This window comes from Siniperca chuatsi, linkage group LG15, assembly GCF_020085105.1.
Source record: "Siniperca chuatsi isolate FFG_IHB_CAS linkage group LG15, ASM2008510v1, whole genome shotgun sequence".
In the NCBI taxonomy this organism is placed as follows: Eukaryota; Metazoa; Chordata; class Actinopteri; order Centrarchiformes; family Sinipercidae; genus Siniperca; species Siniperca chuatsi.
In genome coordinates, this window is record NC_058056.1 from 13,174,930 (window position 1) to 13,197,690 (window position 22,761).

At 40.8% G+C, this 22,761-nt stretch overlaps 4 protein-coding genes across 7 annotated transcripts; 3 read left to right on the forward strand and 1 right to left on the reverse strand.

Annotated features, from left to right (window-relative positions):
• Positions 1 to 61: 61 nt before the first annotated feature.
• vash1 (vasohibin 1) lies at positions 62 to 6,139 on the forward strand. Its single transcript, XM_044167889.1, has 7 exons — positions 62 to 1,465; positions 1,950 to 2,038; positions 2,588 to 2,644; positions 3,039 to 3,113; positions 3,371 to 3,752; positions 4,387 to 4,496; positions 4,717 to 6,139. Exons 1-7 carry the CDS (start codon positions 1,244 to 1,246, stop codon positions 4,787 to 4,789), a joined length of 1,008 nt encoding a protein of 335 aa, XP_044023824.1. The 5' UTR covers positions 62 to 1,243; the 3' UTR covers positions 4,790 to 6,139.
• On the reverse strand, positions 1,321 to 12,741 carry angel1 (angel homolog 1 (Drosophila)). Of its 4 annotated transcripts, XM_044167885.1 has the most exons (11): positions 12,576 to 12,696; positions 11,213 to 12,037; positions 10,818 to 11,053; positions 10,627 to 10,696; positions 10,096 to 10,538; positions 9,798 to 9,939; positions 9,544 to 9,654; positions 9,397 to 9,430; positions 8,414 to 8,577; positions 8,134 to 8,312; positions 1,321 to 1,456 (listed from the first exon to the last, which is right to left on the reverse strand). In XM_044167885.1, the coding sequence occupies exons 1-10, from the start codon at positions 12,679 to 12,681 to the stop codon at positions 8,152 to 8,154; spliced, it is 2,292 nt and encodes a 763-aa protein (XP_044023820.1). In that variant the 5' UTR covers positions 12,682 to 12,696; the 3' UTR covers positions 1,321 to 1,456; positions 8,134 to 8,151. The 4 variants fall into 4 exon arrangements, with proteins under 4 accessions (XP_044023820.1, XP_044023821.1, XP_044023819.1 ...); XM_044167886.1 differs by lacking the exon at positions 1,321 to 1,456 and having other exon boundaries at positions 7,697 to 8,312; positions 12,591 to 12,741; XM_044167884.1 differs by lacking the exon at positions 1,321 to 1,456 and having other exon boundaries at positions 7,697 to 8,312.
• LOC122862408 (leucine-rich repeat-containing protein 74A) lies at positions 12,671 to 17,182 on the forward strand. Its single transcript, XM_044167888.1, has 14 exons — positions 12,671 to 12,758; positions 13,138 to 13,272; positions 13,497 to 13,672; positions 13,744 to 13,851; positions 13,968 to 14,061; positions 14,326 to 14,375; positions 14,492 to 14,573; positions 14,702 to 14,787; positions 14,860 to 15,054; positions 15,149 to 15,244; positions 15,418 to 15,561; positions 15,791 to 15,895; positions 16,069 to 16,154; positions 16,508 to 17,182. The coding sequence occupies exons 2-14, from the start codon at positions 13,164 to 13,166 to the stop codon at positions 17,115 to 17,117; spliced, it is 1,941 nt and encodes a 646-aa protein (XP_044023823.1). The 5' UTR covers positions 12,671 to 12,758; positions 13,138 to 13,163; the 3' UTR covers positions 17,118 to 17,182.
• A 417-nt stretch (positions 17,183 to 17,599) lies between these two features.
• Positions 17,600 to 19,554, forward strand: olfm4.1 (olfactomedin 4, tandem duplicate 1). Its single transcript, XM_044167892.1, has 5 exons — positions 17,600 to 17,684; positions 17,795 to 17,968; positions 18,066 to 18,278; positions 18,356 to 18,503; positions 18,587 to 19,554. Exons 1-5 carry the CDS (start codon positions 17,631 to 17,633, stop codon positions 19,414 to 19,416), a joined length of 1,419 nt encoding a protein of 472 aa, XP_044023827.1. The 5' UTR covers positions 17,600 to 17,630; the 3' UTR covers positions 19,417 to 19,554.
• The last annotated feature ends 3,207 nt before the right edge of the window (positions 19,555 to 22,761 follow it).

Consider the following 22,761-nt stretch of genomic DNA (forward strand, 5'->3'; position numbering starts at 1 on the left):
CTTTACTTTATGAAAGATAACCTACAGCAATTTTAGGTTAATCTTTACGCAGTTATGTCTTCTTAATTTTTCAGTTTTGAGGTCTTTTTAATTTATTTACAGTGGAAATGTGTTTTATTGCTTGCTGCTACAATGCTGTCAATTGAAATGTATAATAGAAAACATAACATAAACAACGTATAACTTTAAAAAAAAGCCTAATTGGAAGATGTTTATTTTGCACTACCTTTTTTTATAGTTTTCATTTTATCTTTTAGAAATGTCTTAAATGTTCTTCATCCTTCCACCACAACACCAAACACCAATACTGTTGGATTAGTAAAATTGAAACATAACCCCAAAATGGTGGGTTTTAGCACCGTTAATAACCAAAGGCACTTCGAATATGTGAATGTATGACAATCGGATCTCAGATTGACACCTTTCGGGGAGAACCTGAATGCAGCATTTGTCACGGCTGAGATCATCCGCTAAGTACAGAGCATGCGCAGTAGACGGAGGTCTGGGAGTGTCTGAGCGGCTCGTTGGAAGTGAATCCAACCCGCAGTCACTGAACCCAGGAGCATCTGCATGAACAATGAACCGGCGGACTTGGACGGAGAATTTGAAACGGAGATGAACCGGACGTTTGAACAGTGTCGAGGTGATGGGGTTGTACAGCAGCAGTGATTTGCGGGATATCTGTGGTGTGAATGACCTCTAACGGTACAGGGAATTAGTAATTTCTAATACTTTGTTGTCTGCAGAGTCAATCCTCTTACAGACTGTAATAGTGTTACATTGGCGGGCTTGAACTTCCACGGTATCGTCATTAAAACAGGCTACACATCTAAAGGCTAAATCACCCTAGTGTCTTAATTTATTTATTTACATGGATATGTGATTATTGGATGGCCTGTAGTCTGCTAGATTTAACCAAAGTGTTGAACAGTTACTGCAAAGTCATTCTTTATTCCAAAAAGAGGATATATTTTTTGTACTGCACTTGAAATCATTGGTGCATCACCAGCTGCTTCAACTACAGATGTGAGTTTTAATTACAGCAGATCCACATTAGATTTAAGACACCACTGCATTGACTTGTGTTTGAGACATTGGTGGCACGAGCTGTTTGATGTCATGAGTTGGCCATCTGTTGTGGGAACCTGCTTAAACCTGCAAGCTGATTAACGAGGGAAAGGTCCAAGGCTTCAGTCAAGACGTTTGTGTGCCCGGACTCAGTTGGCTTCCTGGTGGAGGAGGGATGCTGAGGGCAACTGTGGGCTCAGTGCAGGAGAGAGATGAGGAGCAGGAGGATGAAGGCGAAGAAGAGCTGAGGGATGGAGGGGTGCCTTTCTACGTGAACAGAGGAGGCCTCCCGGTGGATGAGGAGACTTGGGAGAGGATGTGGCGCCATGTGGCTCGAATACACCCCAATGGTGAAGCTTTGGGGAAGGACATCCGGGGTGCCACTGACCTGCCCAAGGTAAAGCAGTGCATATGTAAAGCTGCAACTGATTATACATAACAGGAGTAACTGGTGCACTCCACACTATGCATGTGAAACTTACACATAGTGGAGAAGCAATTTACACCCATGTGTTGTGGGAAAATGTTGCGTTAGTGATACTATGCTGTCCCACATGACTGATAGAAATACTGAAAGCCACGTGCCACAAAATCAACCTTAAATACTCCACTGTAAATCATTATTTTTGCTCATTCCAGTTTCATCACAAAATACAAGGCTTGTTTTGTCCAGTCTGCCCTGCACAGTACATTTGCATGCTACGGATGTTTTAGACACAGAAGAATGGTACCTTTCATTCTTTTGTTATGAGAGTGGTTAAAGAGCACTCTCTACTCTTGCCATTATTTATGCTGAATAACACAAGGCTACATTCTCCAGCTGCAATGAATATTGGGATTGTATAATGTTAATGCAGTTGTTTGGATGCTCTGTCCCATAGATTCCAATACCGAGTGTGCCTACATACCAACCTACCACCACTATCCCACAGCGCCTGGAAGCCATACAGAAATACATCAGGGAATTGCAGTATCCTTTGAATGAGTTGGTACAACTGGCTGGTTAGTAGTACCACAGTGGGCTTAGCAATAATTAATGAGTGTATTTAATTGTTTTTGATAATGTCATTTATAGTTATAATTAAATTCAATGACGTTTACATTGCCAAAGCAAGTGTGAAATAAAAACGTACATAAACAGAAGAATTGTGCTATTAAAAATATATATATATACAGATAAGTAAAATAATAATACTCACTGATCTTACTCAAATGGATGTAAGATGGAAGTATAATGCTTACAAACTACCTTTTATTAATCCCACTGACCCACTGTTTTGGCACACTTTGGTAAATATGGGCCAGACATTAGAAAGTAGGCCACTGTAGATGTTATATTCTATATTAAGCTTGATTTCCACTCAGAGCAGAAATTCATCCATAATTAACCAACACAAACTATGAATATCACAAAGCACTTTAAGTGGTTGTCTGTCCTCCTCACTGCAGGCAGCAGAGTATTCCTCCAAAGCAGTTTCACATTACTCTCTTATGGTATGACCTTAACTGTGTCCTAAAGGTACAATCACACGGGAACACAGTTTTTTGAAATTAAGAAGAGCCGGCCTCTTACTGCGTAAGCACATTTCTTTCTTTTATCCAAGACTAAATCAGTGATAGACTCAGAGCTTTACGGCAGCAGTCACAGGATGTCGGTTACGGTGTTTATTTCTTCTGGTTTAGCCTGTGCTGCTAATGCCTGATGCTGTGGATCAGCTGTATCTCTGGTTTACCCCAGGGCTTTGTTTGTAGAGACTAACGTCAAGCAGCAGAGGCCTGAAACACAATTTTCCTGACCTCGCTTTATTAAATTTAGTAGCACAAATTTTATTTCCCTGGCTCATGGAAAATGTTTTTGTTTGACTGCATGGAATCAATAACAGTGTGTTCATGTCAATTGTAGTGCACTCAGTAGTGTACTAGTGTCTTATACCACAGATAACCAGTAAAAGTGTTACTCTCTTGTTCAGGTTGATGGACATTGCTAAAGAGATGACGCGGGAGGCTCTGCCAATCAAATGCCTGGAGGCGGTGATCCTGGGGATGTATCTTTACAGCAGCAGATCATGTTGCATGACGCTTTGTATGCTCTGATATCTTCATGTTGTATTGTTTTGTTTCATTTCAATGACTGTAGAGACTGACAGCTTCTTTTTTTTTTTTTTTTTTTTTTAATTGTGCAACAACCAGACATGGTCTGTTAATGGGTCGTGATGTGCTATTTGGCAGATTTACCGTACGTTATCTTTCCAGATTAGAGTCAGAGATCAAAGGTCCATTTTCTTGACCCATCTTCCTACAGTTACCTCACCAACAACATGCCGGGTGTGGAGCGCTTCCCCCTCAGCTTCCAGTCTCACTTCTCAGGGAACCACTTCCACCACATCGTGCTGGGAGTTCACAGTGGGGGGCGCTTTGGCGCGCTGGGCATCAGCCGGAGGGAGGACCTCATGTTCAAGTCCCTGGAGTTCCGGACACTGATGGACTTGGTGCAAGAATTTGAAGGAGCCTACAGGGGCTACTGGCACACCCTGCGCAAGGTCAGGATCGGCCAGTATGTGTCCCACGACCCTCACAGCGTGGAGCAGATAGAATGGAAACACTCGATACTAGACGTAGACAAGCTGACCAAGGAGGAGCTGCGGAAGGAGCTGGAGAGACACACCCGAGACATGAGGCTGAAGGTACAGTGCAGTTGAAAACACAAAATTAGAATCTAATCATAAAGCAGATGTTGTGCATTTTTAGCCTTTACATTTCTTACTGCTTCTAAATAAATATTTATTCATTTCATTCAAGTGTTTTGCAGATTTGAAGTCTAATTTTGCTGAGGACACTAATACAGTACAAGCTGATGGAGCTCTTGCAGGACTAAAGACGATGATGAGAGGGGCTGCCCTTCCTAACTGCTTATTAGATTTCCTTTGACGTGCTGTGTCTTCATGCAGTGACACTGAGTTGACCTGCTATTTGAGGAGCGATTTCTCTCAAACGATGCTCTCTCATCACCTCTCATGCTAACATAATGAAGGCAGCCTTGATGCCGAGCTCTGTGTATAGTAAAACTAATGTGATGGCTTGACTCTCTACTCTGATGTGCTTCGTGCATGGCTGGCTCAATCCATCAATAGCTGATCTTTTACAGCGAGTGCTCTGCACAATCACATTAAAAATACAGAGAAAGATTTCAGCCACTGACACTGGGCCTCTCCCTGGACAGCGAGGACATAAGCACAGTTAACTCACCCGTATGTGGTGTTTTAAAGTGTAAATCAAAGTGATTTAAATTCTGATTAAGATGTTATGTGTGAATTGCAGATAGGGAAGCCTGCACCACCCTCTCCCACCAAAGACAGGAGAAACAGCATGGGTTCACCCCTCAGAGGACCAAGCAGCCCCATACGCAGGATTAGCCGTGTTGAGAGACGGTATGATTAATCATGTGCTCCAGATAACTTGGTTCTTCACTAAAAAATACAGGCACTATAGCCACCGATGTGAAATGTTTCTAGTCACTGGAAAATATTCGGACTGCAGATGTCTCATAATCTTAGGCAAAGGAGAAGTTTATGGATTAGTCACAGTTTCCTTCTTATGTGAATAAAACTCATTGTGTCTTGTCTCATATTTGTGTTTGTTTTGTTGCAGTCCCTCTGGAGAGAAGAAGGTTTTGGAACAGAAATCGTCTGCAGACATGAATGGATACCAGATTCGAGTCTGAGGAAGAATTTTACTTGTAAAGTTATTAGGTACCACACACTTGTTTCATGTGAACCACTGATTTACTCTAAGGCTTAATTCTTTGTACACATTGGCCTATTCACAGGATGCAATGTTGAATAGGTCACCAGCAACTTTTCCTCTCTAAACAAATGCCTCATTCAGCTTCCCTATGTCTATGTTGTTAGAGGCATTTTCTGGAGCTGCACTGTGGATAGTAATTGGTGCTGGCAATGTTCCCAAATAAAAAAAGGGGGTAAAAAGTGCAGTACTTTGTAAACATTTTTAAATAACTGTTTTGCTAACTCAACACAGCGAGAAATATGACTCTTCCCCGACGCTGGGCAAGACTACCACTCAGTGTAAAATGTGCTACTGGACATATCATAGGTTTCTGTCATGTTATTACGTTCAACAAAAGCTCTTAAGGCTTGTCTGCAATCTGTTATCGTCGTACTGTAAGTGTGCAAATACATGTAATGTCATTTAAAATCCACTTAGGCTCTGCTGGGCAGCAATTGCTTGTGATTGACTAGTTTGCAAACCATTACCCTCGTGCCTTGTATGAAAATTCAAAGAGAACAAAAATATCTTTTTTTTTGTTTGTTTTTGACATCCAACCCATTGTTCTCATTAGTTAACTAAACAAAAAGCAGTGGAATCTCTGCTCTTCCAAAATACTGGAAATGAATGAAATAAATTGTGTGAGACAGTTTTGTGACATCTAATATCCAGATGCTAGCATGTTTAGTATGGTATTTACCTTATTGATATGTTGACTGAATATAGGATTGAATATACAAAAGTATATGTACAAGTATGAAGTCACCTGTTGAGTGATATGAGAAACTGGAGTCTGAGTTCTGGCTGCTGAATATAAAACCGTTCACATGAACCAAGACAATTATCAAGGTGACTGCTGATCTCATCTGCATTTAATGTAGATGTAAAGTAATGACAAGTCACTTTGTGTACTGTGTAACTGCTTTATATATACATTGTTTCTAACTTTTATTTGTAGCAACTTTATCCAGTATTTCACTTGCCTTAAGTGGTATTACTTCCATTTAAGATGTAAAGAAGTTTGTTTACAGCACTTTTATCTGCATTTTGTATTTTTTTTATTGGACATTCTGTCATTTTATACTTCCCTCAGTGTTGGTGATCACCAGTAGACCACTTAATATTTACCACACACTATTTTGAATATGTTGCCACAGCCAAAATTTTTATGTGTACAGTAGATGTTGTCCATTTTCATTTCAGTGCTCTATAACACAATTGTTTTGTACCAAAAGACTGTTGATTTACAGGATCACAATAAAGGCTCACATGGATTGTGGCAACACAAGTTTGTTTTCTTATTCAATTTTATGTTAATAGGGATTTCTTGCCCTTTTTTAAGCAGTCTACGTCCAAAAAAATCCAGAAATTCATTGGTTAATCAGTAGGTATGCTGTAATTTGTTGTCAGGCAGGGAATGGTGCCAGTTTTCTGTCAACCAATAGTTCAAACTGAGCACAGGGTGTCCCTCAGTGGAGGGGAAGCTTTTGGCACCAAGGCAAATGATGACGAGAGCAGACTCGGGAGATCTCTTAACAATACCCGTTAGGTTTATACAAAGGAAACTTCAACATCGTCAACAACTCCATAAAAGGGAAGCATCAGCCTCTGTGTGCAGCAAAACAGTAAATTAAAACAATCAGTCAGGCAAAGTGGGATAGTTTCAACATGTTCACCCTCTAGAGCTCAGAATATCTATCAAACTGCACAGCATCTGAAATGGAAAAACTGTTAAGAAGTAAGGCTGACTTTGTTTGCCATTACTATTCCATTCATCATATTGTTAAGGCGTAGCCAGTGTTTACTGCAGTCATAAATAATAGCTGTAGTATACTGGCAGTATGTGTGCTGTTCTCATGATCAGGCATCATGCTGTTTAATGGCAGCCCAAGTGGATGAATGCAAGTCCACCTCACAGCACAGCCATCAGCTTAATAAAGCTTAATGGCTACTGCATTCCATGAAAACCAGTCGGCAAGGAAGCACTTGAATGCATAGGTTAAAAATGTTACAATGTACTACTGTAAAACCACGCATGTGAGAAAGAGGCGAGATTTGTGCAAGTGAGCTCCTTAAAACAAGGGTTTGCTGATGCTGTGACAGTTGCCTTGGTGAATTAAGAGCAGATAGAAGTTATGATGAAGATAAACAAATCACTGTCCTCTGTTCTAGTGGATTCCAGATGTCAAACATCTTGTCTACCAGTGTTTATAAGATAGGTCATTATGCCTTCTGTTTCTCTATTTGGAGACAAAAAAAAAGCAACCTACAGACCTACTTCATTTACTTGCATGCATTTGATGCCGCAGGAGGAGTAAAGACACACACAATCCATTTCCTGTATACATTAAAGTTTACAACTCATGGATGACTGTATGATATGCCAAATATATTTACACAGCACACTGACAAGAATGAGTGAGGAGCGAGTGAAAGACATCTTACTGATGGGAATCTCCTTCGCAGACATTCTATAGCCCACACATAACACAAAGCTCTCTTACTGAGCCCCATCATGCATGAACACTCAACTATCTAAATTAATTATTAATTCATGCGTCAACCAAACACGTGCATAGACATCTTTGCTCTGACAAATTGACTGCCTCAGTGTAGTGGGACGGGAGGGGCAGAGCCAACAATCAGGTCACAATATCAGCGTTAGACCAGACAGGATACACAGGGAGCCAGACACCAACTGGAGGATTTAGTGCTGTTGGATGCACTTAACTGTGCTACATTATAAATCCAGGAAAGAGCTAAAAATTCTCATTTCAAGCCTGGAAGCAGACTATGAGCTTTCTGTAATATGCTAAAGAGCAAACATCATGAAGTAGCCACAAACTTACGGAAAATATTTATTCAATATTTTTGCCATCTGAAAAAATAGAACTGAATAATCAGAGAAATCTAATTCTCATTTGAAAATTAGGTTTAAAATAAATTAAAATGACAGCAGCTGTCAACAGCAAAATTAACAGGTCAGTGTATTATCACACCAATAAGAATTAAAGCAATCATTGCCTTAATTGTTTAAATGAACTATTACAGCACCATTAAATGAGATTTGTCATATCTCAGTCATAGCTCTGCATCAAGTCTGAATATTATTTTTCCTGGCTGTTTTGAACAAAAATATTAACTTCTATTCAATTGCAAACTATGATTCTTTGATTCCAGGAGTGAACCCCAGGTAATGGTATTCATACTACAAATACAAAAACCAAATGTGTACAGAGCAAGACATGAATAATTTGAATGGAAATATGCTTATCTTCTGACATCTCTGAGTTTTTTCCATCATGTAGCATTCAGGTCCACCTGGAATTTGGCCAGAAGACTGAGATGGTCAGAGGGGAAAATGTGATTGGGAAGGCCCCTCATTGACCATAAGACATCCTCTGATAGGAGGGAGAGAGAACCAATCAACTTCAGACCCTCGCTTGCAAAGTCACCACGAGCTGAGAAAAAAAAAACAAATAAAACAAACAAATAAGTTTACAGTACACAGTAGCAAATTAATTTGAGCTGCAACACTGACTTTTGTGTCGTGTCCTCATACCTTTTTGATCAGCGGTCAAGAAGCGTCTTGGAGTGTAGAAGATGTAGTCGACAGTAGCTCCCACTTCAGAGTGCAGGGTCGTGACCTCTGGATTGCCAGAGCCTGGAAGAACGTGTTGGTAGACCGACTCCAGGTCTAACTGATGACTGATAGCGTGTCTGAACCTGTGACACAAAATGTATAACTAAAATCACATCTCAATTCCACCTAATTGAGCCTTTACTCCCCTCTTTTTTTTGGTACATCACACATCTACTCTGTGTGATAGGTGACATGTGAAATGGCTGAATGATTAAACTGAGATAATTAAAGAACAATTTATTGATTAGCTTTATTAAGTAGCTTTGACATTTACTGTGTTGTTTATCATGTCTCAGTTTGCTGCTGTGTCACTGAGTTGCCATCTGATAATACAGTATATACAGATGGGTGACAAATGAAAGGAAAAACCAACATGAAGTGTCTTAGTATGGAGTCAGCCCACCATGAGCCTCCAGAACAGCTTCAGTGCTCCTTGCCAAGTCTGTGGAACTCTATTGGAGGGATGAACACCATTCCTCCTATTGAGATATTCCCTCATTTATATATGCAACCTGTATTTAATCAGTTAGTATTATTGAGATCAAGATCTCTTTTGCAGAAAAACAAACATAGCCAGACATAACAAAAGGACATATAGCATCAGAGACAGCCACAGACAACACTAAATAGATTTGAAGTTGAAAGCTTATAGAATTTGGCAATGATGGTGGAGAGCATTGTTTTACACGTTGGTCCAAAATCTTCCATAGGTGTGAAACTGGGTTGCGATCTGGGAACTGTAAAGGCTGTAGCATTTTATTCACATCATTTTCATACTCACCAAACCATTTAGTGAGTTGTGGTGCATGGAAGCATCTGCATTTGATGTGTTTCTCCACTCTTTTATTCAGGTTTTTCCTTTAATTTGTCCCCCGTCTGTATATGTATGAAGGCAAACTGACCTTTTATCATAAGGCTGATTTCCCCTTGAAGCATCTGTGCATAAAATGAAAGGAGACCCAGATATTCAAACCATTACGGTAAGAGAATCAGGTTATGAAATCGGTAGAACAACTGTAAGTGAGGTTGTGTTTTTTGCAAGACTGTACCTGGTATGTTGTCAGTTACGCCTGGGATCAGCTCTAAGTCCAGAGGACGGACACATGCAGCTGGACAGAAGCGCAACTGCAGCAGGAAGTCATGGCTGAACTGACATTTCCCTACACAAGAGGAACAAATATAACATAGGAAATGAAGTAAAGTGAGAGAGGAAATGACACACAAAAGACTGAAACACACTCCTTGGATCAAGATTAGAAAAATAACACAAGTTACAAAGCATGCTACAACTTCAAACACTGACCTGATTTCCGACTCTGGCTCTTAAATATCTCCTTGACAGTCGTGTACTGGCAGTTGTCAGTGATTCCCAGACAGCTGGGCCACAGGGGAGCAAACAGTCTGTGACAATGGCCTTTGTGTGACAGGTCCTCTTGACCTGATATCTGTTGGACATGGTGAATACATACATGGTTATAGAGGTCATTCCTGCAAGCATCATGGCAGAAAACCTGAAACAAAGAGCCATAACTATATAACTATCCCAAACAAGTCCACAGAATCATGTGGGCAAAGCTCTCTTTGCAGTGTTTTAGGCTCACCATCCATGCCTGTAGACCCTGGTAGTAGAGCTCACCGGTGGTGATCAGCTGGTACAGAGGCATGTAGGGGACAGAGTTAAAATCCCCGCACAATATAAGGTTACAGTGTTCTCCATTGGCCTTACAGGACTTGACCACGCTGTCAATTTCTGCCAGCATTATAGCTAGCTGAGCCAGCTTTACATCACCTCTCCTGGGGTTGAAGAGCAGGTGGGTGTTGGCCACGCAGAGGGGTGGGCCCTTCGCCTTGACCTCTGACCCCTGGGTGACCACTGGCCGAAGCAACAAAACAATGCCCACATTGTGCCGGTCCAGCAGCTCCGTCTCAGGCCTGAAGAACTCCAGCGGGGTGACTGATACCTCAGAGAAGCAACTGCTACGATAGCAAGTAGCACAGCCGTCTGTCTTGGGCCCTGTACGCCTCTTGTACACACAGGTGTAGCCTGGAGCAACAACATGAAGACAATATATGTAACGTCTTATAAATATCCTTCAACATGATTGTTCCACGTGTTGTCTCAGATGACCTACCCATCTGAGACAGGACTGGATACAGTTGCTCATGGTAGTGGTTCTCCTGAACCTCTTGGAGACACAGAATCTACACACAAACAGCTCATTAGTGGACACCTAAAGATTATAATTAAAATGTATCTTGTTTGTATCTCTGAATGGAAAAAAAAAAGTACAGTCTATTTTGAATCAGCTGTCACTTGACTCACATCTGGTGCCCATTTCAGTATTTCCTCTAGGAGTAGGCTGCAGCGGTAGCTCCAGTCCAGGACCTCCAGGGGGCAGTGTGTGTACAGCTGCTGGTTGGCCTCTAATAGGTCCTTTGCAAGGATGTTGTAGGACATAACAGTGAAGTCCATTGAGGACTTTGTGAATGGGAAGGGTATCAAGGCAGACTCTGCTGCCGAAGCACTCTCATCCATCTCCTCCCATACTCTCCACATTACTGGATGGAAAACAAACACATACATACGAGTCTGTGCAAATAAACAGCTGGATATTAAACTACTGGTGAGTTTAGACAAATCTTACTACAGTGGAAATATTACAATTGAGAAAAACAAAACTAAAACTGTTCCAGTAAAGGGAAATATCAGATTCTCACCTTCAAATGGCACTGTTGGCTCTAGTGGAGGGTAATAACTCACTTCAGGAAATTGCCACAGTGGACACAGCACTTCATCTGCCAGGCCAGGTCCTGCAGGAAAGTGCCAGCCAGTTTGGGTATCATGTTGCCTGCTGAGTTTAAGGTGGGTATGAGTGTTAGAGAGAAAGGAGGCAAATATCAGCTTAGAACTGCAATCCCCACCATGCATTTCACCAGCAGTGGGAGCTACATATTCATCCCAGCACTCAGTGACTTCAGCTGTAGTTTTAGCCAGAGTCATTGACTCTTCCATGCTTGGTATCTGTATTTGTTCCTGCACTGGATAGGTGGTTTCTTGAGTGCTGTCCTTCATTTGTAGGCGCTGTAACTGTGCCCCAAGTGCTTGCTCTGGACTAATATCATCAGTTGGAAAAAAACTTCCATCCTCTGCGTTTTGCTTCATATGGAACACCTCATGGTGAATTGTTATTTCCCTGTTCTCTTCCACTTTGTCTTGTTGCTGTCCATCTCTCGTCTCTGCTTCCTTCTCCTTCACTGCAGCTTGCACCTCACTTATCTTTGAAGTAGCGTCATTCTTTGTTTCTTCATGCAGGACAGCCATTAGCTGTTCTTTATCTGTGTCAGACCTCATATCGTCTTCCTTTTCTGGGCTTGGTTCTTTCATCCTCTCTTTCGTTTCTCCCTTAGTCCCACTGCTTGGGCTGAGCCACTGGTCCAGCAGGGTTGTCTGAGACTGGGTGAACCTTCTGGTTGTGACAGCAACACCATCCCACACTGCCCTGCCATTAACCACTGCAGGAGGGAGATCCTTCTTCGAGGACTCTATAAGACAAGATTAATGTCAGAAAACAGTGATGTTTTCGTGCTAAAACATACCTCAGCTCTTTAGCTTGTGTCACTGATTTTGCCAAAATAATGACAACCAGTGTTAAATGCGACATATAAATCTGTATTACTTAACATAAACTACACAGCAAAACAATCACACGTGGTGACGTAATGAGGGACGTCTAAAAAGTGCAAGCTAAAAAAAACTAACAGGTGCAAGCTAACACGTTTCCACGAGCTCACGTTAGAGTTAGCTAAATTACAATACAGTGTGCCAAAAGTTTCCATTTTCACAAAGGAGGAAATATTAACGCTAGCTCACACTGGAGAACCACAAGAAACTTGTCACATTGAGCTTGTAATGAAACAGCTACAAGTTTAAATCATCAACCTAACGCTGGCGCCAACAAATGTCAAGACAAACTGCTCAGTCAGAAGTGACCTAAATTGAACGTTAGCAACCTTTAGCTCCTAACAGCCACTGAAGTGAAACGCACACAAAGCCGACCCTGACACTTTTAAACACGGACACCTTTGCAAGATTTACCCGAGAATCGACTGGTCAGGTACCGTGATAACGGGTAGAGCGCGTAAAATAGCAGACTGCCAATCATGTTTCTCAACCGAAATCTGCGCATGCGCGTTCTGGAGTTGTTGGTGGCGTGACAGGCTAGGGGTCAAGTCAAATGTCACTGGTGTGGTTTCCTCATTACATGTGTGTTTTGTTTTTTTGAATTTGTCTTAATCTGGTAAAAAAATAAAATAAAATATATATACAGCATTCTATAAAATAAGATAATATGAAAATGTACAACACCTATAAAATGGTATTTTACTTGAAACCATATAATTTCACATTTCTCACTGTCTCATGCTGTACTTACAGGTTTGCTTGGAATTGCTAAAAACACAGCATTGTAACCACATTGAGGCATAAATTGTTAATGTCACTGCACATGACACATTAGCTGAGGGGTAGAATTACCTGCTGGACAGCACCGGCCTATTTCAATTTACAGTACTACAGAACACACAGGCATAAATGAACAAATAACCGAAGACTGTATTCTCTTTGTGGAAATGGTTTCAAACAGAACATAGGCTCTGACAGCAGACAGCAATGTCGACACTGTCTTTTGAGTCCCTCTGCTTAAAAGATGATGATTGTCCATCCCCAACTCACCCCCAGGGCATGGAGGATGAGTTTGACAAAGACTTGGAGTCAGACGGTAAGTACTTAAAATTCAGTCTATCAAATACAGTATCCATTTTGCAGTAAATTTGTACTATTAATTCATAATCCTGAGGTAAAAACATTCCTAATTTCCAAAAACACAATGCAAATAAATGGTTTGTTTTGACAAAGTGTTGCTGAAACGTACATTCATTACCTTATATATAGGCAAGGGCCCATATAGTGGTACTCATACTGTATGGGCTTACTCATTTCCAGAAAAAGAGGAGAGCAACAAGGAGACGTCTATAGCTGAAGTGTACCTCCAGGCCTGCAAGCTGGTGGGTGTGGTGCCAGTCTCCTACTTTATACGAAACCTTGACTCTACAACCATGACCCTCAGCCACCATGGGCTAGGACCTTTGGGGTGCAAGGCACTTGCTATTGCTTTAGTGGTAAGTTTAAAATGCAAGTGTGAGTGTGACTTTTTTAAATAGAAAATGTCTGATAAGCTCTTTGTATTTAGTCTGATATGCATATCAACACACTGGAACTGGCAGACAATCATATTCAAGCTGAGGGAGCCAAATGCCTTGTGGAGATGTTGAGGGCTAATTTCATCATCCAGCACCTGGTATGTCAAACTGCAAAGCTACCACTAGAGGGCACAAGTGCTTTTCAGGTGACATTTTACTTGACTTTTACAGTGGAGTATACAGCATACTGTACCAGCATCCGTTTTGCTTTCAGGATTTGTCCAACAACTATCTGCAGTCTGCAGGAGCTGAATATGTGGCTAAAATATTGCTGGACAACATTTCATTAAAATCTATGAAACTTTCAGGTAATGTGCCTATTAGCAGCATTTAATTGTACTGACAGTAGGGTGATGTACTGAGACCAGGCTAGGCACAATGATGGATACAGTTTCAAGAATACACTCAGCCCATAATCAAGACAGTGGATCTCAACCAGTTCGTGGTGCTTGTCAGGGTTGACCCTGTGCTCAACATCAGTGAATTTAACGACAATAGTAATAAGATTATTATTTTTATTTATTAGTATACTTATTTTGTATATTTAAACATTAAATATTTTTTCCCAACAGGAAATGGCTTTAGTGATGATGATGCAAAATATTTTGCAGATGCCTTGTCGGTAAGTGATTAATAATCAGTTATCCAAACACACTTTAGTTGTGGTTTGTTATTAAGTAATGTTAGGTTATTTGGTTACTTTTGCAATTATTATGTTGCTAATATTTTTATATTTAGACCAATTCCAAAATAAAGGAACTAGACCTGAGCCATAATGAGTTTTGTGGAAAAGGAGGGGAACATTTGGGACAACTGTTGGGTACGGTAAAATTCACTCACCTTAATGTCTTTGTAGATGTGACCAAATGCATTGCTGTACTTTATGAGTGTAATGCCATACCAATCAAAATCAAGTCTTTTTCACTGATATTACTTCCATTTCTACAGCAAACAATGAGGGTCTTGAGGTGCTGGATCTTAGCTGGAACCATCTGAGAATGAAAGGGGCTGTGGCTTTTTCTGCAGGACTCAAGGTATGGTTGTGTACGAAATTAATTTGATCACTTACTTGGTATACAAAATCTGATCACATTCTTCATATTTAGGTGAACATGATGTTAAAATACCTTGACTTATCCTGGAACGGTTTTGGGAATGAGGGTGCCCTGGCCATGGGGGAGGCCCTAAAATTCAACAACACTCTGGTGCACCTCAACCTCAACAACAACCGCCTCACCAATGAGGGCGTTGGCATGCTGTGCAGGGGTCTTGAGTTCAATGACACACTCCGAGTCCTACTGGTGGGTGGATGAGGTTGTATTGAGTCAACATACATAATCAGTATGGCTACAGATACATTTTAAGGTGATCTTTTATTCTCTTACACTCCTGCAGCTGGCTCACAACTCTTTAACAGTAGAGGGAGCACTTGCCCTGGTTAATGTGGTGAAGAACACACCTAAAACTGCCTTGGAGGAGATCAACATATGTGTGAGTTACTGTGGCACTGTCTCACGTCCTGATCTGATTGTTCTGTCATATCATTTGATCACAGTTGAAACAAATCATTCCTATCACTATGAAATCAAACACGATCAATCACTGTATGCTGTGTATAACATCTTGTCTGCACCGTCATTATGTTTTACCTTTTTACCGAGCAGAATGTGCTGGTAAATGAGACCTTTGTGCATCTGTTGGAGGTGACATGTCAGGAGCATCCCGGTCTGGATGTACAGTATGGAGGTGTAGGAGGCTTCATTGCTAAGAAGCCACCAAAACGCGTTGATCCAATGAAAGTCATCCAGGTCTGTGTGGTCACCTAATGAGAATAAGTAGTCCTAAAAATCTGAAATTAATGGTTACATTCCATTATTTTATATGAAAATGCAATGTCATATTCATGTATAGTGTCTTATAAGTAATTTACTCAGATATTAATTTAGTAAAACTGTCAAATGCTGGCAACTCTTTGTTTGTTTGTTTGTTCTTTGTGTATTTCATAATTGTCAAAAAGGTCTCCAAATATTTTTGAAGGATTATTTGGATCAACGCAAGCTACGCCTGTGGGACTTCTTTCGGAACATCGACAAAGATGGCACCATGCGAGTCCCCGTTGCTGACTTCAGGAAGGCTGTGCAGGTTTCCAAATAAACTGATATATTGAACTGTGCAGAGTCAGTGACATTTGCAGGAAGTACTGCGCTGATGAATTTCACTGACAGAATACCATGAAATCTGAAATCATGCATGATGAGCTTTCTTCTAGTCTAGACTCCCTGACTTCTTCCTTCTGTTCTGTGAAACCATGACAGCAATCAAGTATTCCTTTGGATCGATACCAGATTGAGGAGCTGATTCACAGACTTGATCGCGACAGGACAGGAATGGTAGACTACAGGTGAGCACGTCTCCTACTGATCATACTAACAGATGGGCCTTCTAAATTGCTTCACAGAGTAGGCCTGTGATGTGTTAAGGTTTATTGTTGCAAAACATTGACTAATGGCGTAGCTGTAAATTTTTATAGTCTCTTGTTTTATCATTGTTTGAATGATGGCATAGTTGAACCAAGTGTGTTTTAGTTATGAGCTGGGAATTTGTCCAGATCTTCACCATGAATGACGCCTTCAAAAATGTTGTCGTAAAAGAGTTTGTGTATGGCACGGAGAGGAGCATGGAGTAAATTGGTTGCAGCCCCAAAGTTTGGCTCCACAAAGCCGTCCAAGAGGTTTATCTGATGTTTCTGTGCAGGGGACTGGCAGATACAAGGAAACAGATGATGAGGGATCACCGCCGCCAGCTGAGGAAGGTTGAGTCCCGTCAGAAGAAAGAGAAGCAGAAGAGTGACCGCATCCTAAAGACCTTCCAAAGCGCTGTGGAGGCGGTAACACCACGCAGCTCCATGGTCATCTCTCCAGGAGGTGCCAAAGAGGATTCAAGTGGCCCTCAGCACTTCTCTGCCACCCCTCTAAGTTCTTGGCACCACATTGTCATGTCCAACAGCAGTCGCTATTCTGTCACTAATCTGAGCAATGAGCATGTCCACCTGCCCATGTTAGGAGGCACCACGCCTTACCGTCTCACCAGTTCCCCAGCTATGCGCTCCTTCTCCCAGCCAAACCTGCTGGATGACTCCCCTTGCTCTCCTCCAGGCAAGTCCATCTCTGCCCAGGGTATACGCTCCGATCCAGAGATGGGCCACAGCAAGCTGAGCCCCACTGCTAACCACATGACCAGGTCCAGGCCTGCTCTCAATGCCAAGCAGCCAGAGGTTAAAGCCAAAACCAAGAAAGTAAAGAAAAAGAAAACTATGAAACGTGTGGATAAAGGCTCAGACAATCCCTCACAAACTGTCAAGTGACTGTCAAACTCTGTATAATGCTATGAACTGTTACGATTCTATTTGACATCGTTGGCTACTTTGTTCCACACAATTACTAAATAAAGATCGATTTTAATTATTTATCTTGCTTCTACTCTCTAAACATAAAAAATGTGCACAATATATTCAGCATTTTGTCATTCAGCATTCATCTCTCAATCAACATTTCATTCAGTTTGCTACTGAATGAGATGGACCGTCTGGGGAAATGAAACATTTCATAACACTTGGGAACACAGGTGATAAACCCACCCATCAGTGATTCTTTGAATTCTGATGAACCCAAACATTAATGGATCATTTCAAACAAACATCAGAGTATTCGTAACTTCTGTTTGCTGAAGATAACATTATGTGTTATATCTTGGTGTGTGCATTGGCTAACAATGCTGTGAACTAGTACAGGTGCTGCAACCTGCAAGATGTTGAAACAGGCTATATAAGCCCCAAAGATCCAGCTATCTCAATCGTAACAACTCTGACTGCACCAGAATGATCAGCACTCTGTATTTCTTAGCACTGCTTAGCTCCACGATGGCCCAGGGGGTATGTATGGCATAACTTAGATCAACTGATTCATCTTTATTCTTTGAGGCTCTTCCCACATTAGAGGTAAGCTGATCTACTGTATGTTCATGTGACCCTTTTTCTTCCAGCGTGTAAGCCTGTGGAGCGAGAGGAGTGCGAAGAATGAGACAGGAGGTGGAAGTGGGGACAGGTGCACTTGTGATGCCTTCTTGCCCAGTTCTATCTTTCCTATTAAAGACCTGGTGGTGGTAGAGCAGACAGCTGGGGAGATCTCACACAAACTGGAGCTGGAGATGGGCAAGGTACTCAGGCATATTAGAAGCATGTGCAATAGATGATGACATATTTGACACAGATAAAAAAAATGTCTAATATGTTTTTTACTTGACTTTATTTCAGCTGGACGACTATGAGACTAAGCTGACAGCGTATGCAGAAAAGATAATAAAGCTGACAGCAGAAATTGAAAAAATGGAGAAGAACCCTGATGCCTACAATGATGCAGACTTTGATGAGATAAAGGTGGAGATTAAACAAGCGGAGGCTCTGATTAAAGAGCTGCAGCTCTCCATCAAAGGCTCCACCACTGTCTTCAAGTCTCTGCGCGTACAGGTAAGTCCTGCTGATGGCGGTCACCGCATCAACAGACATAATGCCAATCCAGTGGCAAACCATGTGTTTACTTTCAGATCAGAGTTATGGTGACGACGCTGACCAGGCTGGAGAAGACCTACGACAAGAATCTGGTTCTGGTGACGCGCCGAGAGTACATCAAGGTGCAGTTGCAACTAGAGGAGTGCGAGAGACGCCACCAGGAGCTTTTCAACCCCAACATTGGTAAGCTCATTCACACTAATATCCACATCTGAATCTAAGCCTTCTTTGGACTCATTTAACTAATTTAACCTCTCTCTCTGCAGGGTCTTGTGCACACACAGGTATCATCAAGGTCAGCAAGCCCATTGTAAGCCAGCTGAATGCCCATCTTACTCCTGGCTACATATATGGAGGCTGGGGGAAAGATTCAAAGCCTGTTCCTGACAGAGAATCTATGTACTGGTACTCTGGGTACAGTAGTGGCTCCATTGTTGATATTAGGTTCTACACTAACTACAAGAACCTCATTTTGAGAAACCACTTCCAGCATCACAACTTACACAGCAGCTGGACTGGCACAGGGAACAATTTCATCATCCGTGACAACACTCTGTATTATCAAATCAACACACCGTTTGGGTTGGCAAAACTGAATTTTACCACCATGGGATATGAGTCCAGAGTGATTGCTAGGGCTAGCGCCAGATTCTCCTATACTAACTCCCCGAATCAGAACTTTGATTTTGCTGCTGATGAAACTGGCCTGTGGGTGACCTATGCTACAGAGGAGTCCGGTGGTCGGTTGGTCATTGCTAAAATAAACGAGCCCTCTTTTGGGGTTGAGGAGGAATGGCAGACTAGTGTCTATAAACCGGGTGTGAGCAATGCCTTCATGGTGTGTGGTGTTCTGTATGCAGTCAGAACAATTGATATCCAAACTGAAGAAATATTTTACAAATATGACACCAAAACCAAACAAGAGAGCTACATCAGTGTTCCCTTTGAGAGGTTCCGGGATAAGTATTCCAACCTGGACTACAATCCCACTGACCAGAAGCTCTACATGTACAATGATGGCTACTATGTTAACTACCATCTGTGGTTTAACCACACAGCTAAAGCCACTGTGGAACCACCGACTCTCCTGATCTAAATCATTATCTGTGATATACTGAAGTATCACATCTTATGAAAGAAGCAATGATTAAAGCTCTCATTTGTTCTTGCATGTTCATTATTATTATTATTCTTATTATTATTCTTGATCACTAATAAATAATCTCAAGCATTACAAAAGTGTCAAGTGTGTCCTTGTGCAAATGCTCATGAATAGAGTGCATTATTTTCTAATGACTATTAATTCACCTCACTCCCTTCACCCATTCAATCTAGTGCCTTACACGCTTTCAAAGTGCAGTATTATCTATGGTGGCAGGATCATCCCACTACTAATGGTTAATTTGCATTTGTAATAATTTCTGACATTGAAAGAAAAGTACACATGCAGAACTGGATTCTGTTTTATAATGGAAAAATACCCTTTTAAGGCCTGTCCCCCATTTACTTGATCTAAACATTACAAGTAAATTCCATTAACATTCACACAAAATGAATAATTTATTTCCACTATCAGATGAGGATTTTTAGGCATATAATGTATATGACACCAAATGCTGTTTTGCAGGATCAATAAATCAATGTACTATATTGATTTTAGCTTTCTTTGTTTTTCTGCTGTCTCTACCGACCCTTTTAAGTCTACAGCCATAGTGTTGACTCCCAGTAGTGGCTAGATTGGTGTTGCAACATAATATATATAACATATATTTTAAAGTGCCTACAGCTGTGCAATAGACCTTTTTCACAGAAGACATTTTGACATGTCACAGCAGAAAAAGCACGGGTGTAAATAATAAAATGTATGATGGCTGAATTCCATTTAGCTGCTTCAGTTTCAGGGTTCCGGTATTGTGCGTGTTCACTCACTGTCACACTATCATGACTCACTATCATGACACTTGAATAGAATGGAGCCATCATTAATGTTATTAGTTACACCTGTGCTTTTCCTACTAAAACAAGTCAAAATGTCTGCTGTGAAAAAGGTCTATTTTTGACAGATAAAATATAAAAGACCAATGTCCCACCAAGACATTGTTTCTAAATGTAGCATTTGAAGCAGTTCAGCATATTTGATGAAGTTGATGTACTTGCATGATTCTTGCTGTTTTGAGTTTTCACCCCACTATTCATTATACGTCTTTATAGAACATAGTTTTTTAAAATCAATATGTGAAATGACAATCCAATAGGAGAGGGAGAAAACTGCAGCGAACCAGCAGCAATAATATCAACTTATATTGTTAATTTAGTTGATGTTGTGTGCATTCATTTACTCTAGTTTGTCAAGAATGACACAATAAAATGGAAGACTTATTTCCTTTTTAGAAGGGGATGTAAATTTTCTATACTTCTATGTCTGCAACAGTGTGTTGTCAAGTTGCTGATTAATGCTCAGCTGTCTGGTCGGGTGCAGCCAAAAAAGATCAGTCTAAGCTCCAAATAGCTCAGAATAAAGCTGCAAAGCTCGCACTGCCCTGTCCATTGGCTGTGAGGCAGAGTACAGAGAGAGTGCATGCCAGTCTCTCATGGCTCTGAGTGGAGGAGAGGTTGACATGCAATGAGTTTCTTTATGTGGTTGTTAAAGTAAACAACCACATTGTCTGTACTCACAAATACACTATGTGAGATCAACATAGTCACACTACCAGGCAGGGTTATTTAGTTAAACCGGAACAGATGCAGTGTGCAGATATGTAATGTATAGAGCCGTCATGATGTGGAACAAGTTACCCACTATGATCACTGAAGGCAAATTTTAAAAGACTACTAAGAAAACACAACAATAAATAGAAGACTAAGAATAAGCCTCCATACAGCCTGTGGTACTGTCCAACAGGATCAGCAGAACTCATACAGATGGATGATAAATTAAAGGAAAAAGCAAAATAAAGTGTATAGTATAGTTAGGTGTTGGACTATTATGACCTGCCAGAACATCTTCAATGCACCTTGACATCAATTCTTCATGTCTCTAGAAGTCTACTGGAGGGATGAAACACCATTCTTTCAAAATATAGGCCTATTCTCCCCTAGCGTTCAACAAAGCCTTTTGCACAACAGACATTTCAGCTTGTCATAGACAAAAAAACACAGTGGTAGGCTACTCATTAATCATGGCTCCATTACATGTAAGCTTGGGTGTATTAGCTTGACATGTACCCCCTGTCCCAATCCAGCGAAGCCATGGTAGCTCCCTAGCCTCTGATATTCTAACATTGAGTCCACTTGATTAGTCTACTACTGCTGATGTGCTTATTTTACATTAATTTAATGGCAAACTCCGCCCATCTGTTGTGACCCCAGTGTATGCCGGGATAGTAATCAAGTGGACCCACTCTTTCTCTGTGACTAAAGTGGTAACTTTACTGGTAACGTTTTACATTAGAAACATTTTAAAATGAAGTGTCACCAACAACAGCAAGTTTGATGACTTGATCTCTGTCTGTCATTGATTAATTGATGCCTTTTACCATCTTAAAATGTAAAAGGTAAGTATGGACATTTATGGCTAAGCCATGAATGCTATGAAAGCTATGTCCAAGGAGAACATTTAAAAGTTGAACTTGAGGAATTAATTCTATTGTGTGAAAACATTTTGAATTGACTTCATTAACATGCTACTATAATAAGTATCAAATAAGCTAGTATATAACTTTAATGTGAACATTTAAAAAAAAGTTTAGATTTCGAACATTTTTCGTCAGTGTCATATTATATATAACATTGTGTCGATAACCGCTGGTTGGTGGGGCCCCCTGGGAATTTATTCCTAGGACCTCAATAGACTCTAAAATTGGCACTACCTGATTAGAAGCTTCTGCATCTTCATCATGTGTCTCCACTCATTTATGTAAGGTTTTTTTTCCATTCATTTGTCACCTGTCTGTATGTAGAGGCAGATTTAGAGGGGCATGCACATACATGCAATATTTGGAGAGGGATCACACACAATCATTTCTGCTTAAAACAGACACTACTTTTGTTTTGTTACATGATAATATAAACTCCTTTGCTTTAAACGGAAAACTTAAAAACATTTGATTCTAGATTCAATGTAGGAAGTAATACAAAGAAGCAATTTGATTCGTTCATTTATAATACAGTGAGTCTTGACTTTTAAGATGATGACTATACAAACAAATACAAATATGATCTGTTAAGTTTATTTGGATTCAATTGAATTAAATTATACACCCTGAAACAGTGTCTGCCTGTGATGATCTCTTTCTACCATAAAACACATGCAATGCTCAGCTAGCAGGCCATAAACATAACAAGGGGCTGCCAGAATTCACTACATATGGCATTTTTCTCATCCACGCCCCGTGCTCAGATCAAACCTGACGTGGAGGCTTCCTCAAAAGTTATTGTGAGC

Bases quoted from the DNA above. Each gene is read 5' to 3' on its own strand.
- olfm4.1 (XM_044167892.1), top strand. From the start codon at position 17,631: ATGATCAGCACTCTGTATTTCTTAGCACTGCTTAGCTCCACGATGGCC. The intron at 17,685-17,794 runs GTATGTATGGCA...TTTTTCTTCCAG, and splicing joins GCTCCACGATGGCCCAGGGG to CGTGTAAGCCTGTGGAGCGA. The intron at 17,969-18,065 runs GTACTCAGGCAT...ACTTTATTTCAG, and splicing joins TGGAGCTGGAGATGGGCAAG to CTGGACGACTATGAGACTAA.
- vash1 (XM_044167889.1), top strand. From the start codon at position 1,244: ATGCTGAGGGCAACTGTGGGCTCAGTGCAGGAGAGAGATGAGGAGCAG. The intron at 3,753-4,386 runs GTACAGTGCAGT...TGTGAATTGCAG, and splicing joins CCCGAGACATGAGGCTGAAG to ATAGGGAAGCCTGCACCACC. The intron at 4,497-4,716 runs GTATGATTAATC...GTTTTGTTGCAG, and splicing joins ATTAGCCGTGTTGAGAGACG to TCCCTCTGGAGAGAAGAAGG.
- LOC122862408 (XM_044167888.1), top strand. From the start codon at position 13,164: ATGTCGACACTGTCTTTTGAGTCCCTCTGCTTAAAAGATGATGATTGT. The intron at 15,562-15,790 runs GTCTGTGTGGTC...ATATTTTTGAAG, and splicing joins ATCCAATGAAAGTCATCCAG to GATTATTTGGATCAACGCAA. The intron at 15,896-16,068 runs GTTTCCAAATAA...AAACCATGACAG, and splicing joins ACTTCAGGAAGGCTGTGCAG to CAATCAAGTATTCCTTTGGA.
- angel1 (XM_044167885.1), bottom strand. From the start codon at position 12,681: ATGCGCAGATTTCGGTTGAGAAACATGATTGGCAGTCTGCTATTTTAC. The intron at 10,697-10,817 runs GTGAGTCAAGTG...GTTTGTGTGTAG, and splicing joins TACTGAAATGGGCACCAGAT to ATTCTGTGTCTCCAAGAGGT. The intron at 10,539-10,626 runs GTAGGTCATCTG...TTGTTGCTCCAG, and splicing joins TCCAGTCCTGTCTCAGATGG to GCTACACCTGTGTGTACAAG.